Source organism: Cygnus olor, chromosome 2 (genome assembly GCF_009769625.2).
Source record: "Cygnus olor isolate bCygOlo1 chromosome 2, bCygOlo1.pri.v2, whole genome shotgun sequence".
In the NCBI taxonomy this organism is placed as follows: domain Eukaryota; kingdom Metazoa; phylum Chordata; class Aves; order Anseriformes; family Anatidae; genus Cygnus; species Cygnus olor.
In genome coordinates, this window is record NC_049170.1 from 8,585,175 (window position 1) to 8,602,125 (window position 16,951).

Here is a 16,951-nt window from a genome sequence, read left to right on the forward strand (position 1 = left end):
ATGTGCAAAAGATGACATGGTGGTCTTCTGAAGCCACCCCTGAAGCACAAATCAGGGAAGGACAATACAAACTTTCCATAACCAGGTAAAAATACCTGCTTTCAAACTACAAAATAGTAATCGATTTGGACGCATGGTTGGTGGTTTGAGATGATCTAATCATTGATTTTAAAACAAATGGTAGCTGTCAAATAGGCATCTGTATTTATGTGATGTTTCTCTGAGAACCCTTGGGGTTTCGCTATCTCAGAAGTCTTTGTTTCCTCCGTTCCTACACCCCCTTTTGGTTCTTTGATCTCTCTTCCTCTTATCTTCTTTTGATGCTTCCTACTGTTTTCTTTCTTAATGTAAGCCTTGGCCTTTGTGCTAGGCTTTAATTTCATTTTGTTTAAGATTCCTTTTCATTAACAGTTTTAATAAAACAGTAAAATGCCTTCAGCACACCAAATCCTAAATGATCTGAGCATCATCTGCTATACATTGCACAAACAAAACTACTGATTCTGCTTCCTGGAATCACTGTGCTTTGCCACATCAGCAATAAATAACATACAAATTGGAAGTTCCCTCTGACAGACTAAATCTTATGTAGTTCTTTTTGTAAAAGTTAAAGTACTATGAAATTAATGGATCTATTAACAGCCAGCTAGATGTACTTAAATGTGTGTGTATCTGTGTGTATATCTACTCAGAGGAGAATCAAACTGTATTCTGTCTTTGTTGTCTTCTGTGGGCACAACATTAAGAATATTGTTTTGATTTCCTACTGAAGAAAAAAGTTCAACGTCTGGAGCAAGAAAATAATTCTAATTGTATGAAAGTAATTGATTTATTTAATAAGTAAAGCCTCTTAAGTGTCTCTACGCACTATACCCTTTTTTGACCTTTAGAGATGCAGAAAGCCTCTATTTCCTAGATGCAGTTAAGAAAAGCCTTTCTGCTTAGTCTCCAAGGACACCTCCTCAATGGTTACTTTTCTGAAGTTAATGATACTGCAATTGTTCACTGCAGCTCATCGGTGTAACACAAGGGGCTTTGCCAAAAGTGGACACACCATTCAGATTACGGAGTTCGCTTGTTTGTCTGCAACACTGATCTATGGGAAAGCCATTTTTCTCTTTGAAGAGAAAAGGTTACTTTCTTTGTATTCACTATAACATTTTTTCCTGGCCATTCTTACTGGAAGACGTGAGCAGCCAAAGACTGAAAAGGCCTTAGGACCAGTCTTACACTGACTTGCTCCCTCCTGCAGAAAAGCTTTCTGTGGCACTGCTCGTGGGGATGAATGTGCATGCTTACTGCCACGCTTCCCAGGGGAGCTGGATGTGTGGACGTGTGTGTATGGGCGCATCCAGAAGATGGCTGTGGAGTGACATGCTTAGGTGAGGTCCTGCCTTACAGAAAGCAGAAGCAGGTGGGCAGCCAAAGGAGCGTGTTTGATCAAAGTGGTGTCTTCAGCTGGTTTTGTCTTGCATGGAAATTGGACTATTGATGCTTGTGATATGCATAGCCTCAGTGGGTGAATTATACAGATAATAGACTCTGTTGACTATGACAACAGAAAAAAAAGAAAAAAAAACACTTTAGAATTATTCCTTTTTTTTTTTTTTCTCCATTTTTTCTCCTGATGCTGCATTTATTCTTTTTTTTTTTTTTTTTGGAAGTGACAGAAAGGAGTTGCAACAGCAACTGTCAGAGGACTGGGCTAGCCAAGCATCCTGTCTCCTTCTGCAAGTCTCTGTTCCATTTAACTCACAGTTGGAAATTGCAAGTCATTCATAATGACTTTGTAAATTGTAAAAAAACAAACAAACAAACAAAAAAACTAAGTTGCTGACGGATTTCCCATTTAGCCATTCATGAAGGCTTCATCCTTTCACTGACAGCAAGCAAGAACTTGGCCACCTTCAGCAGAATCACAAGTATGACTCAGGACTGGCAGAGGCTATGGAAATAGTTAGATTTTTAGAAACTTGTGAAGAAATGCATTTCTTGCCCCTCATGGCCATAATGCTTCTGTGCACTTATTAACAAGATGGAGCTCAGCTGGTTGAGAACTCTGCATAAGCCTGGGAAGCAGATTTATCACAGAAATGTCTGTAGAGATAGCTCAATGGCAGATTATGTTATACAACATTAAAACTACCTGCACAGATTTCCAAATGTCATTCACACAACAGGTTTTACCCAGAATCTGGTGATTGCCACTGAGGTTGCAGAAGATAAAGCCCTGATGCTCTTGTCTCCTCTTCTTTAAGAAATTGGTTGCCTAAAGTAACATACAAGTCTCTGATTTCATTGCTCTTGCAAGTACCGCTGGCATAAATTCAAGCTTGAAAGAAGCAGACACTTCCTTTCCTTTTACATGCATGCTGGGTTAGTTTTGGCTGAGATACCTGCTAGAAATATCCATCCAACTGCTGTGCAGTCCATCCAGGGCTTGCCCATAAGGTACCATTGCTAAGTGCTACATCCAAACCCAATTTCATCACGTCTTGCTACTTGCCAGCCAAGAAGCACAGCGAGGGACTGCTGCTCTCTGCTTTCTGGCGATGAGCAGGTAAGCATCTATCAGGAAATATGTTCTTCTGAGGAGATGGCATTCCTGACACGGGCAGCCCGACCCACTCTGGATGCTCTTCAGGTCTCTGCACCAAAGACTAGCAGCTACGTAATGCAACCTTTAATCCAGCTCTAACAAGATTCCTCTCGTCACATCTCTGCTGTTGCCTCCATTTTTTTTTTTTCATCCTTCTCATCCAGTGATATTAAAGTCTTGAAAAGGGATATATACCCACCTGTCATTGAATAGACTCTAACCCGGGACTTCAAATGCTCATCCTGAGGTCTGTTATCTCAGGAAACCCTTTGTTTCACACAGCTTTGAAATGGCCATTCGGTTGAGTCTTATTCAGCTGGAATAGGGGTTAAAATACACATCCTGTAATGCTCAGTAAGCATAAGCTATTGCTGGGATCCCATGTGAAGGCCATTTCTAAAGCAGTTTTGATTTCTACCTGAACCAGTCAGTTAGTGCATGCCTTGCTAGGAGAAAACAAAGGATTGACCTCACCTGTGGCACTTTATTATACAAGGCTTGCCTACTTGGACTGCCACCTTCCTCAGCCGCAGACAGAAATGCCCCACGTCAAGCTGTCTCATCCTGTTCCTGTGTTTCACTGGATTACCAGCTGGCTAATATTTGTCTCCCACCAAGGATTCATGACTTATAACCAAGGTCATCGCGCTGTTTCAGAATGGTTCGATGTTGAATGGGGTAACAGAATAAGCAATGACTTGCTTCAGAAGCTGTGCTTGAACCTGAACAGGCAAAGAGGTAGAAAAAAAGGAGCAAAGAGCCACCAGCAGCTGGTTGAGGAATCTCCACACCTCACATCATTCCTACATCGTGTAGCACCTAGTGACTGCAAGCTTTAAAGAAGAGAGCAAAAGTTTTGTTCAATATATCCTCTTAGCTAGGAGGTTGTGAGGTATATGTGGAGGGGGATGTTTAATGAGAACCTGGTTTCTTACAGATGTGAAGTGGGATCTGAAGTAACAGAGAAAGACCCTGGGGTCTTTCTGATTTTCTGATTATGCAGTAAATACAAGCACAAAGAATAAAGTGTCCCTGAAATAAGGTGTCTGCAAATTATGTTCTGCTTTCAGCTGAAACTTTCTGACACAATTGTATTTCAGAAGAATGCTCACTGGTTTGCTAAAGCTAACTGATCTCTCTAATAATGGCAAGGTCCTGGCTTTCTTTCAAAGCAAAGGTTCACACTATTAAATCTCATTAACAGAGGACTACAAAACCTGCGCTAAAACCTTTCTTGGCATGTGACCTTCAGCAGAACTGCTTCATTAAGCCTGAGATCCCTGAGAAAATGTTTGCTGAATAAAGTCATTCTTAATTAATGTTAAAATGTCAAGAATTCATCTGCCACCCATTTTTACCTTTTCCATTATACTTTTAATTATGACCTTAATGAGGTAGCAACATAAAAGTCAAGAACAGCATCTTTTAAATGTACACACAACAGGCAGGACAACGCAGCAAAAGAAATCTACTAGAGAGATACTTTCCCATGTGGTATTTGCAACTTCCTAGACATCCTTCTGAACCCTCGTTTAGATGTTGCCACTAAATACTGATTAAATAATTAATTAATTGTAGAAAGCATAAGTATTGATGGTGATTTTCCCTTGCACCTTTCCTAGTGTTACCTTGAATGCAAACCCGATGTAAGTCTGGAGTAACAAATATTACTCCATCTGATCTATGACAAATCTCATTGTCTATCTATTCTCCAAGGAGATCATCCAAGTTTTTACATTAAAAATAATAATAAAATAAAATGAAGTAAAATTAAATTAAGTTAAATTAAATTAAATTAAAATGCAATAAAATATCTTTGGTGAATTTCTACTCTTCAGACGAGATGGGCATTTTGGTTGGACCAAGAAGTTATCATGGAGTGGTGTGAAAACACGGTGGGTCCAAACTGAAAATCCTCATTCATTTCTCCAATGACCAGTGATGATAACAAAAGTTGGAGCTGCCCGGACCTGTACAGTTGGATGTCAGTGGTGAAAGCTCAGAAACACTCTGCAGCCTCTTTAATTCTTATTTTCACATTAAAGTAACGGCACCTGTCTTCCTGCCCATCAATCTGTACAGCATATGCAAGCCCTTCTGCTCTGGTTTAAATAGGAATGACTCATATGATATTAAGCCTCTTAATGAAAATGGATTACATTATTGTCTTTTGCAAAATAGGAGGTTTAAAAAGCCAAGTTAGTGTCTTCCAAATGTCAGTAACTGGAGACACTTTGGACAAAGAGTGAATTTTATAGCTTTTCTGAATATCTATAAGCTGGTCATCTTTGCAATGAAGCATATTAAATGATAAGAGAAAGTATTAGAAATTAAAAGTCCTTTGAATTTATATTAAATGAGAATTAGGTTCTGCCAGACTTCAAAATTGCTTCTTATGATTGCAAACTTGTTTTCCACTTACATACTTGAACTCTAACATGTTTGTATTGTCATCTTTACAAGTACTTTGTCAACACCAACCACACCTCTGACCCTGGCTACTTATGGAATATTGCTTTGCAAAAATGACTTTTTAAATGAAATAGGGATAAAATTCAATACGGCAACCAGGCCACAGACTCTAAGGAAAAGTGTTACAAAGTTCCAACATTGCATAATTTATAGAAAATTGGTATTTTTGTTTATTTCCAACTGGCAACTTCAATTTCATCTGAAGCACTTGTACCTATGTATAAAGGCTGGTTGAATCCATTGATATGTGTCTAGTATGACTGTAAAGTATTTATGGAGGAGAATTAAACCTCAGCCACTGCAGTATTTCCACGGGGTATAACAGCCCCAAGGGAGCCTTGCTTTTGCTGTCATCAGACAGGTAGGAACCCAAAACCTGTATGTTCTTATACCCAAGCACAGGACACATAGTAGGAACAGGAGGGCCCTTTGTTCTTTCATCAATAATAACCTATATATCCAGAGTAATTGTTATCAGTTGTGTTCATTTGTGCATATGGCATAATTTAATAAACATTTTAATTGATATTCCTGTGGCATCTTCCCTGTGCTGTGATTAGACTGGGATTTTCATATCTACATCATTTTCATTTATTTATAACTAGTAATTTACATCTAATAGTCTTTTCTTTTCCTCTCTCTCTCTCTCTTTTTTTTTTTTTTTTTTTTTATTAGAGGAGATCTTGAAGACACATATTGCTCATTGGTGGTCTCCTGATGGCACCAGGTTAGCATATGCAACAATTAATGCCTCCAGAGTCCCCACCATGGAGATCCCAGTATACACTGGCAGCCTTTACCCTACTGTCAAAATGTATCATTATCCAAAGGTAAGGGAAAAATATAGATAACAGTCCTGCTGTTCTAGTTCAGAAAATAATAAATAAATAAATAAATAAATAAAAGTTTTTTTTCCTTGGTAGGCTCAGACAGGAGACTGTATAATAGTACATATTCATAAGCAATGAAAATAAACAGATCTAAAAAAAGATCAGCCGTTCATCAGTAAATGGTCTTTATTGTTCTTTAGCTGTATTTGTAGAACTGCAGTTTTCTGATTCAAGCATTAGTCATTCCAAATATAATTATTTTTTTTTTTTTTTTAATTCTTGCTTTGTACCTGAACAAAAGCAATTGTGCTTCCATGCTAGATAGGAGTTAACAATGTCTAAGAGGTTTGCAAGCAAGCCTTACTACACTTAGGTTCATGACTTATATGCAGGTTTTTTTGGAAAGTAACAGCGACCCAACAGGTCATGTCCTTTCCTACAATGCACAATGAATCCATATTTTACTGTGTTTACCATTAACTTGTTAGACAACCTTTTTAACAAACAAATAAAAAAAATGGAAATGTTTATAGTCACTAGGAAAATTAGTATCTTTTACCAAGAATAGACAAATGTTAATTAAAATTTCCCCTCTGTGCTGCACCACTGCCATTGCAGCTTCCCTGAGAATGGCCTCATACAAAGGGAGTGCATTTTATGATCCTCGGGCTTGTCATAAATCAAAACCAGTCTGTGTTGTATATTTTGTTTTGTTTATTTCATTTTATTTTATTTTATTTTATTTTATTTTATTTTATTTTATTTTAATAATATTATCTTATCTTACCTTATCTTATTTTACCTTATTTTATCTTATTGAAATCCAGGCTGGAATGGAAAACCCAACTATTTCCTTGCATGTGATTGGTCTGAATGGACCTACCCACGACCTGGAAATGACTCCCCCAGATGATCAAAGAATGAGGTAGGTACTTTCTGGTGCTGGGATGCCTGGCACCAATTCTGTTGGGGTTTTATATCAGACGCTTCATTTTTTGAGATCATTTTACATTCACTTTCTTTGCCACTGCTAAAGAGTTTCACCTTGGGTAAATCTGGTTTAAAAATTTCATATATTTTTTCTTCTTACTTATATTTTTCTTGAACACTATTAGCTTTTTACTCAAAATTTCTGTGACCCAATCTAACTTCAGAGTAGAGTTATTTCCAGAGTACTCAGCAAAATGTCCCAAAATCCATAAGAACACTTTCATTTCACATGTAATCACTGGCATTGTAAAGGGATTATGGTCTGCAGCCTGTACAGAAGACCACAAAGCAGAAACAGGGCAGATCTCTAACCCAGAAAACATGAGCTCACTGCTTCCTGACTTGAGCATAAGAATGAAACCAGAAGGACATTCTGCAAATACTTCCTAGTATTCATTAAAAATAAATAAATAAGAAAGCTTTTGCTGTTTTTAAGGCAAATATATTTGAGAAGTTTGACTGCAATTCAGCCAACCTCTTTGCCACCCATTTTTAATTAAGCAAGTGCTTTGTCCTGTTTGCATTCAGCAAGAGCTGAAAAGTTTGTCTTGGACTTCGGCCCGTGGTCAAAGCTGGAGGTACATTTATGGGTCAGCAAACACTTGTAAGGAGCATCATGTTGTTCCAGCCTTCTCTCGGGAGAGAAAAAGCTTTAGTCAAAGCCTGGCACACCTACCTGCAAAGCTCGAGCATTGGGTCCAAGTCTGGATTTCAGTAACTTTGATTTACACTTGAAATAGGTTTCCAGCATGCTGAGAGAAACCAGACTGCTTCTTCATGTACATTATCCACAGAGGCCCAACCACACAGCATTATAATGCTTTCCGTGCACGTCCAACGTAACACTGCAAGGTTTTCATTCCCAACACATCACTGGTTCATGTGGCAGCATCCAAGCATGCTCACCTTTCCTGACTGCTTGCTAAGTTAGGCTGCTGGATCCCCACTTCCAGTGCCAAGAGAATTACCGGTACAGCACTGAGCTAATGAAACAGGGCCGGGGAAGGTGCTGGGGTGATCTTCCTTAGGCATAATAGGTACATAAGGCCTGTGCCTGATCGCTGTGCACAGGCTGGGTAGTCATCTAATGAGAAGATGCTAAACCAGTGGGATCACTTACTATGGAAATTACCTTTCTTAGCGTTAAAGCTAATGTCAGCCCCACAACATAATAATTCTGAAAGGCTCCAATTCAAACCCAATTATGTAACAAAAGCTGTCTGCCCCATGAACAAGCCAAATGGGCAGAACTGCAGTTGTCTTTCAGAAAACCAGCTTCAGGTCTGCATGCAGCAGGCAGCGATGCCAGCTCTTAGTACCCAAACCCCAGGATCAGAACTGCAGCTCCTGGACAATATCATTTTCCTGCTCCTAGCACACTCCATAAACAGAGACTCAGAAATGCTTTAATTAGAGTAATAACTTGAGGCTGCAGGATCCAAGCATTGCTAATAAATTTGTGCTATGTGGCTATGGGTGGCTGTAATTTCTTTGGTAGCAATCAATACTGTAAAATGATGCAAAATATATCATAATTAATTAGTGTCTTTATATTTCATCAAAAACATGGCAATTTCCATCTCTGAGGCATGATATAAGTAGAGCTGCTAGAACAATAGGGGTATTTTCATTATGCATATGTTTTCCAAAATGAGAGGATTAGTGTGATAATGTTTCATTAAATAGACAAGAGAGATGCACCGAACAGCTAGTTACAGAAAGGAGTACCGAAGGTTCAGGGGAAGCTGAAAATAAGGCTCTGCAAGCAGAGTGGTCCTATATGGAGCATTTCAGTGTGCCCCATCTGTTCATGCAGAGGATGTATGGACAGAGCAACCAGATATGTGCTATGTGATATACAGACAGAGCTTGGTGCTTGTTTTATCTGCAGCAAAGAATTTTAGTACAATGAATAATTGTAAGAATAAAGTGGAAATATGCCACTTTTTTTTTTCTTTTCTTGTAGAATTAAAGAAAGAACTTTTCCCACAAATTTGGGATAATTATATATATATATATATTTAAAAAAAAATTATGATGGGAAGCAAATTTGGGGATAAAAGAACACCCTTTCAAAATTATTTTCCTTTTTAAAAATCTGTCATATTCATTTTTGCCAAATTTTCTGCAATGTCATTCTTTGCTGTGAGAAAATTAAAGTGGAGGAAGGGAGAAAAGTTGCAGAAAAAAGAACATATTCTGACATGTAATGTCTGAAAGTCATTTTTATTTTGATGAAAAAACACTGGACCCATAACAATAAATTGCTACATCAGCAGGTGGTGGGAATTAGACCATGGTCCAACTTATTCCTTAAGTCACATTTGCATCTCAGATGGCAAATGAAGGAAAGATGCCATCTCTCTGAGTGCAGAATTCATCCCTGGTCCTTCCGCAGGCCATGGCCATGAGTGATGGAGGAACTCAGACAACGGAGCGTTCTTTGTCACGCTTATATCTTTCTTGCTATTATTATTAAGTATTCATAGTTTACCTTCATACCTCCAAAAAGCAGTCAAGTAGCGTTAGGACACAAACAAGAGCACCGTACAATAACCATGCTCAGGTGCCTGCAAATCCAACTGGTAACGTCTTTACTGGAATGGACAAATCCCCTGCAAACCTCAGCACATCTCCTGGCAGTGCCCAGACAGGCGGTTCCTCTCCCTTGGGAAGGTGTAACCGCCTCTGATGAAGACATCTACAAATGAAGCAGTCGGGTATGGTTTACACTTTGCTCTGTGAGAAGACGTTCTCCTTCAATCAGGTCCTATAAAACCTGGGCTAGGTCAAACAATTGGTGCTTGGGAAATGCCCCAGCTCCCGCTCCCCTCCACTGGCTGCTCAGCCCCTCGGAGCTGCAGATGTTTGCAGTTAGCTGAGGTGGATCACACCGTATTGTCCTGTTTTCCTCTGTAAAATGGGAAGCATAAAACCTAGTTGTCCTACAGAAGAGATGTAAGAAGTAAATTAAAGACTCAGCGCCACTCTGAGGCCAGAATAACAAGTACTGTGCAAGTACCTACAGTTGCCTGCTGGCTGGGGTGTCCCTGGGCTTCACAGCCGAGAGAGGCTTTGGAGATAAATTGCAATTCTGCACGCATCTCCAGGGTGGCAGAGAAGATAATATATCACCTAAAATAATAATTAAAAGTTCCCCAGCAAGGACTGTGGCTCCAGTGTTCAAGAAGTGAGAGGGATGTAAAAATTTAGTACATCTTTCAAACTTGAAATTGGATTTATGGAAAAAAAAAAATGCTCCAAGCCACAAAGTATACTAAATACACCTTCCTTTTCTGTGGAGACTGAATTTTCTCAGCTCATTGTGAAGATGAAGGTGAGGTAGTTGTACAGTTTAATTTTGCTACATTGTTTTTTTCCTCTTAGGGAAAAAATTGCTAAGCTCTTGCTGATAAAAAGTAAAATTATAATTTTATTTCAAGCACTGCATTTTCAGACTGCTGTTGTCTCACCTGGAAGTATCCTTCCTCCCAGTGTGGTGGATGCAATTGTTGAGGTCTTTTGTTATTTTTCCTCAGCCAAATCCAGGCACTAAACATTACTGAAAACTACAAAATCAATTTCCAACTTGTTATTTTGCTAGACAAACGAGTCTTTGTTACTTTTGCCCTTTCTCTTCAATATATACAGGAGTGCTTGCCAGAACACGGAGTACTTTCCAGTGACACGGCACATTAATTCCAAGGGGAGCAACAATTCCTTATACATATTTTATAGCAAACAAATGAACTAATAAATTTTTTATAGACTGTATGTTGTGAGGAGTTGTATTATGATTTAAAGGTGTCTTTGGACCACATAGCCCACTGGTATATTAGACCATCAGTAGCTTTGTCAGCTCAGCAGGAGCTTTACCCTGCAGAAGGGGTGGTGAAGCCCTGAACCGCTGCAGAGGTGGACGTCTGTGAGCGCCTCCTAAGAGGGTAACCATCAGGGTATTTATTTGTGAGCCTGGATTTTCCAGCCCAGCCCAGCCTAAGTGGATGCACTGCTCAATATTGCACATTGCTCAATTTTCCTATGCTTTCTAGGGCAAGATATTGCTTACAGGACTGTGCAGCCCACACTGGCGATTTACTCTGGGTGTTATCACAACCTAAATATGTCCAGCAGCAGAGAACGGCACAGGGAGCGTGGGATGGCAATTTTGCCCATGCAAACTGTCACGTCTGCTGACTTCTTTATGGCAACCAGCTGTGACTGTTTTGCAGACACCCCGTGCCTCTTTAAACTATATCCTTCCTGCTCTTTTCCTTCTGATGCAACACTTAGGGATATTTTGGTGTGTAGCAGGGATATATAGAGACCATTAACTCTCCATAAGCATAGAGAATCCGACCACTGGCAGCGATGGGTTTGAGTCAGCCAGTTAGTCTGCTCAGAATTAAGACTGTTTGCAATTCCTTTTCCACCTGTGCATAAATTTGTATCTCCAGGCATTTCGGTCCTTCGTGGAAGACTGAATAGCTTGAAAGGTTCTTTATCTCTACGTGTGGCTTTTCTTTGAAAACGACTTTCAGAAGAGGCAGATAAAACACCTGCACAGCCCTAAAAATGTCATTTTTAGGGGTTGAAATCCACACGTAAGGAAGTCTTAGGAAGGAAGAAACATCAAGACACAGCATTCATAATAATCAGAGGTGTCCCTGAGCAGCCTCTGACTGCTCGGCCAATTCCCTGGGATGTCAGTAGCGTGCTGATTTGTTTCTTGTTTTCCTGTGTTTTCAGGGACTATTACATAACCATGGTGAAGTGGGCGACCAGCACCAAGGTGGCAGTGAACTGGCTGAACAGGGCCCAGAACGTCTCCATCCTGACGCTGTGCGACGCCACCACAGGCGTCTGCACGAAGGTAGGGGATGAGCCTGGTGGTCGCTGGTGTCCTACAGAAGGGAAAAGTATTTCAGCCACCTTGCCTGGGGACACGTCAGCTGCTGCATATTTGTTTAGGCAGACAGAGAATATAAACACTGCTTGCTATATTTGCTGCGTAAGGGTGTTTAGGGGTTTGGTTTGTTTTCTTTATATCTTGTGGAAGGGCAGGAGAATTATAGCCATGCACACACTGTGTGTGTATGCACATACGTGTACAAGACAGTGATTGCTTGTCTTGAAATACCTGCATACAGGCACAAGCACACACATCAACAAACCGTAACCTGAAAATGTTTGTGACATTCCACTTTAATGGCATTATGCCCTTGCTTCTCTATCCACGGGAATCCATAATTAACCTTAGTTAGTTAATACCTCCAACAGATATACGAATGTAAATGCATGTGCATTGATATTACCTGTGTAAATATTAGATGATACCATCTTTTAAACTGGCATAGATATTTATGTGGTAGAATAGTGTTCTGATACACCTTTCCCTTGAAAAAAATGATGCAATACTGTGCATAGAGGACAGTGCAGAGTCTTTTCTTAACAACCTTGGTTTCAACCTTTATTTATTTTTTACCAACCTTTATTTATTTGGGGAATAATATGCCATGTAGATTTTTTTGTCTGTATGAGTAGAATGTTTTCTTGAATGAGTGCACGCTGATCCATCAGAGTTGAAAGACAGGGAAAGCAGTCACTGGATTACACAGTGATCCCAAAGCACAGGCTCAGTTTTGTTTTTTTTTTCGTGCCTCTGCACAATTTTTCAGATTCAGTCCAACTGTTCTCTGCACTGATAAGCAACATGTAACAAATGCAAGGAATGTTATTTAACGATCTTATTTTGTTTTAGAAACATGAAGATGAAAGTGAAGGTTGGCTGCACAGACAGGTAATAGTGATCTTCTCTTTGTGGTCAATTTTTTTTTCTTTTTTTTCTTCTACCAAGGAGAAAAAAAAAAATTCTAAAGCTGAGAAAGGTAAGGGAGTGTGATTTGTGTTACAGAAAACAGTGATTTAAAGCCCCTAAGAGCTTTTTAATTTATGTGATTTTTCTATTCTTTTATCTTTTCTTTTTCAAAGAAGGGTGTTTTTTTTTCAACATCTGCCTATATTAAACCTGTAGATTTCGAGCGTGTAAATCTCTGGAAGATCATTTATAACACTTCCCCAGCAGTCAGTTTGTAAAGTGATCTCAGATTTGATTAAGCTGTTCTTTAGAGAGAAGCTGCTGATACCAATTCAGCCACAACGGTGAACTGTTTTTCATGGGATATGTGACTGCCAGACAGGGAGGAGCATATCAGATAAAGTACTTGCACTACATTTTCCCAATTCCAGTTTTAAAGTATTCCACATTTTTGTCACAGCTTGCTCAAAGCATCCAAGAACCTATAGAAACTGCAATACATCAGTTCACAGCAAGAACAATGATCTCCTCTGTTCCAGTGGCTGTCCTATAGCAATGGGCTATGTCTGATCCAGATAAAAATCGATTCTACAGAGGAAATAGATTTTGTGCTCCAAGCATTTCAAATAATCTTTTACTCTACTTAGGTATAGAGTAAAAATATTCTGCCAAAGTATTCTTTGCATTTACAACACTAGTGTTGGCTTGAAGAGAGAACAAAAGCTTCCAAAACAAGCCAAGTCAAGAAAAAATTAAACTGCCCATTTCGTGTCTTAAAAAAAAATAAAAAATAAAAACCTACTTCACAGGGTTATTTTATTTTATAAATCTCCAGATATTTTTAATCTTTTCATTGCTATTTACTGAGACCTCCATTATCCTGAAACCCAGTGCAGTACGTTAGAAGAACATCTGTTTTACAGTGCTATGTCTCTTTAGTCACTTACCTATTCCATTGGAAGCATTAAAAGATGGCATTTTATCCTGTACAACTAGTAGGTGATGTGCCAGTTCCTAATGGGCCTCCTTCAGAGAAAACGAGTTTGTTTTAGTGCATCTCCAAATATCATATATTTAGTTTGAGGTTGGAGAAGGATATTACAAACAAATGGGTCAGACATCTTAGTGCTTACTAAGGTAAGCTAACACTTGGTATGGACTTTGGAGACATTTGATATTACTCTTCCAAAGCATCTGTAAGAGTCTGAAAAATTACAGAGCTCTTTTGCCTATATTTCGGACAAGAAAAGTACTTAAAATTTTAGTTTTGACTGAATATATGATTACTAGAATAATTACATTTTCTGTATTTACCCTTAATTCTGTGACACATTAATCTAAAAATCTGGAAAGTCATTTTCATGCCATGTGCATCTATCTGCGTATGAGAATGATGTGGAAATATTGAATGTTAGTGCAATTCCTCTAACCTCTTTAAGGAGATGAATCACACATTAGGCGGCCTCTGAAGGAGCACAGGAGTGTGACTCAGCTCCAAAAGAAGATTTCTTGGTTGAGACATTTTAATATAGGTGTATGCATATGAGCCAAGGGCCCAATTCCCCACTGTAGTCAGCTGATGCCGTCAGCAGTGTGGTCAGACAATTAATGGACCTTGAGAATGATTCAGCCCACCCTGCAGAAGACACCAACTGTCTGGTTGGCCATCTCCTTCTGTATGTTCCATTGGCCAGACCTTCCTTTGAGAAGTATCCCAAATATAAATCAATAGGACTAAAGAATCTCTTTGCCTCAGTCTTTAAAATACTGCTTCAAAATACTCCAGACTCATGGTTTCACAAGTGTTCAGGAGCTTTACCTTTTTCTTGGGTGTTCATCTGATCTTCCTGGGGTAGGGGCAAACTTCACAGTAGGCTGGGAACAAGAGACAAGGAGAGAAAAACATCAGTGAAATAGCAGAAGATACTCTAAAGGGACATGCGGGAGTCTTCAAGGATGACAGAGTTCATATTTTTCAGCCGTCTGAAATACTGGGAGTTTTGAGATGTGGCATATGGCCCAGGAATTTGAATTTTTTTTGTTGTTGTTGCAGTGGTTTGGTGACACAGTGAGATTTAATAGTCTGTGCATAGAAGGTCGTAGTAAATGATCTTGCATTCCTTTCTGGGCTTCAGTTCATGAGTGAATTTTATTCAAGCCTTGCAACTTTGGAGAGCCTCTCTTCAACACAGGCCAAGAGAGAGACTGGTATCACTGTCTGCGTGGTTGAAAAATGGGATTAATTACTCAAAGTGTAATGAGAAATATGCACATTTTCCTAGAAAGTGTCTGTCACTCTGTGTCAGATGATATGGCCAGGATGTTCAAACCTTTAGCACAAATAAGAATTTGCACGTGTTCACCAAAGTTGCCGAGGGATTTTGGAAGTTTTTGATGCTTTTATTTACATACCTTCCTGTGCTCTTCTGAGTATAAAAAACAGACTGACCTTCATTCATACGTTTGCTTAAATGTACAAATTCTCTGAGACAGTGATTATAACTGTAAACAGATCTGGTTCAGTTTTTGTGAAGCAGCCATTTCCAGATGGTGATGGTGACAGTAGATAGCAATGAAGTCTTTGGTGACAACATTTTGGTACCCAGTAAGAAACAGGTTGCTGGAAACGGAGTTGCTGCTGCTGTTTTTTACTGCTAGTGATTTGGGTTGGCCAGTCCCACTAATTCATTCTCCAGCCACAGGGTCATCCTTTCTTTAATGATTATTCCTTCAGCTGGAGGATGATGAGGGCTCTTGGTACTCAGCTCCAAGCACTTTTTTCCTTCCTTTCCTCACAGCAGCCCCTCTGTGTACATCGGCTCCCTGAACAAGACCACTAAAGGCAAATGGGATCAGGGAGCTACACGTGGTTGGGCGTAAGCTTCAAATTAAGCTGCTATGGAATTGCACAGAAGTTCCTTTTTTTTTTTTTTTTTTTTTTACCTATAAGTGTGAGTCTGAGAGCTGAGTTATTGCTACGTGTAGCTGATATAAGGACAGCTTAGTCCTCCACCTGCACAAAGCAAAGGGTTTCTGGAAATTGCCCTTGACTATTTGGGTAGAATTCATTAGTCTAAATACAGAGATCTAGCTGAGCAAAAAGACCACAAGAGCCACAAGGACTTAAGAAATGCCCTACTGAGCCAGACCACTGCTTCCCCAGCTCCATCATTCTCTCTTTAAGTCACAGCAGCAGAGGATATTTAAGAATTGGTGTGAGCTGGCTGCTTTCTGCAGTCCAATCCTCTCATATTTCACCAGCACCTACAATAAAAATTTTACAGAGCCTCGAGACTCTATCTGTGTCTATTTCCTTTAGTGTTTGTTGATGAATCATGAATTTGTTCAATTGGTTTTTGCACCTTCTGAGACCAGCTGTTTTCAGAAGCCTCTTGTGGCAAAAACTTCCAGAAATTCCCTACCTGCTGCACAGGAAAAGTACTGACTTCTACCAGCATTAAATTGATCTCATTATTTTCAAGGACTGCTATTCTGTCCTAGTGTTTTGGGATTCAGTGAGTAATAGTCAGACAAAGGCTCAGTTTGTATCGTGCACAGAAGCAGTAAAATAAAAATAAAATAAAATAAAATAAAATAAAATAAAATAAAATAAAATAAAATATAACCCATGTACTGCTTGAGGCATGGACACAAATCCATATAGGTATGTTCATGAGGTTTTGGAGCGATTCCATCATGAAGAGCATGGTTTTTGTTTGTTTAAATACCAGCATTTTAAACGTTGTTAACCTGTTGATGTTTATCAGCTGAACCACAGCCCAAGCCAAGTTCACTTCCAGATGCCCAGTGTTGCTCCCTACATTCTAGTTATAAATACCTGTTCCAACAGCCTGCATGGTGACACCCCACCTTGCCATCCAGGATAAGTGATCATCTCTGTCATGACCTTAAACGAGGTTCTGGTTGCATTAATGCATTGTCTTTCCAACGACAGGAACATGCAAACAGACTATCTCCTAACATTAGGCAAGTGCTGAAGCTCGTGTCTGTCCTTCGTGCCATGCACCTCCTTCCCCTGTAGCGCTGAGCGAACATCAGACTAATCTGCACAAAGCCTGGCAGAGATGTATTGCTGGAATACATAATGCAGGAGGCACAGATATAGAAAAGTAGGGTGAGCTCACTGCTATTTACCTCTGTAAAGGAAAGCTTGTGGAGCAGCAGTTTTCCTCATGTTATCAGAGTTATTTTTCAAGTTCTCCTGTCATGAATGACATTTGG

At 39.4% G+C, this 16,951-nt stretch overlaps 1 protein-coding gene across 5 annotated transcripts in view; it reads left to right on the plus strand.

Annotated features, from left to right (window-relative positions):
- DPP6 (dipeptidyl peptidase like 6) overlaps positions 1-16,951 on the plus strand; it is a 554,044-nt gene that overhangs the window by 494,951 nt on the left and 42,142 nt on the right. For all 5 annotated transcript variants that reach the window (XM_040548017.1, XM_040548019.1, XM_040548016.1 and 2 more), the window contains exons 9-12: positions 5,747-5,901; positions 6,729-6,826; positions 11,641-11,764; positions 12,653-12,691. In XM_040548017.1, the coding sequence (XP_040403951.1) occupies positions 5,747-5,901; positions 6,729-6,826; positions 11,641-11,764; positions 12,653-12,691 (416 nt within the window). The remainder of the gene's footprint in view (positions 1-5,746; positions 5,902-6,728; positions 6,827-11,640; positions 11,765-12,652; positions 12,692-16,951) is intronic.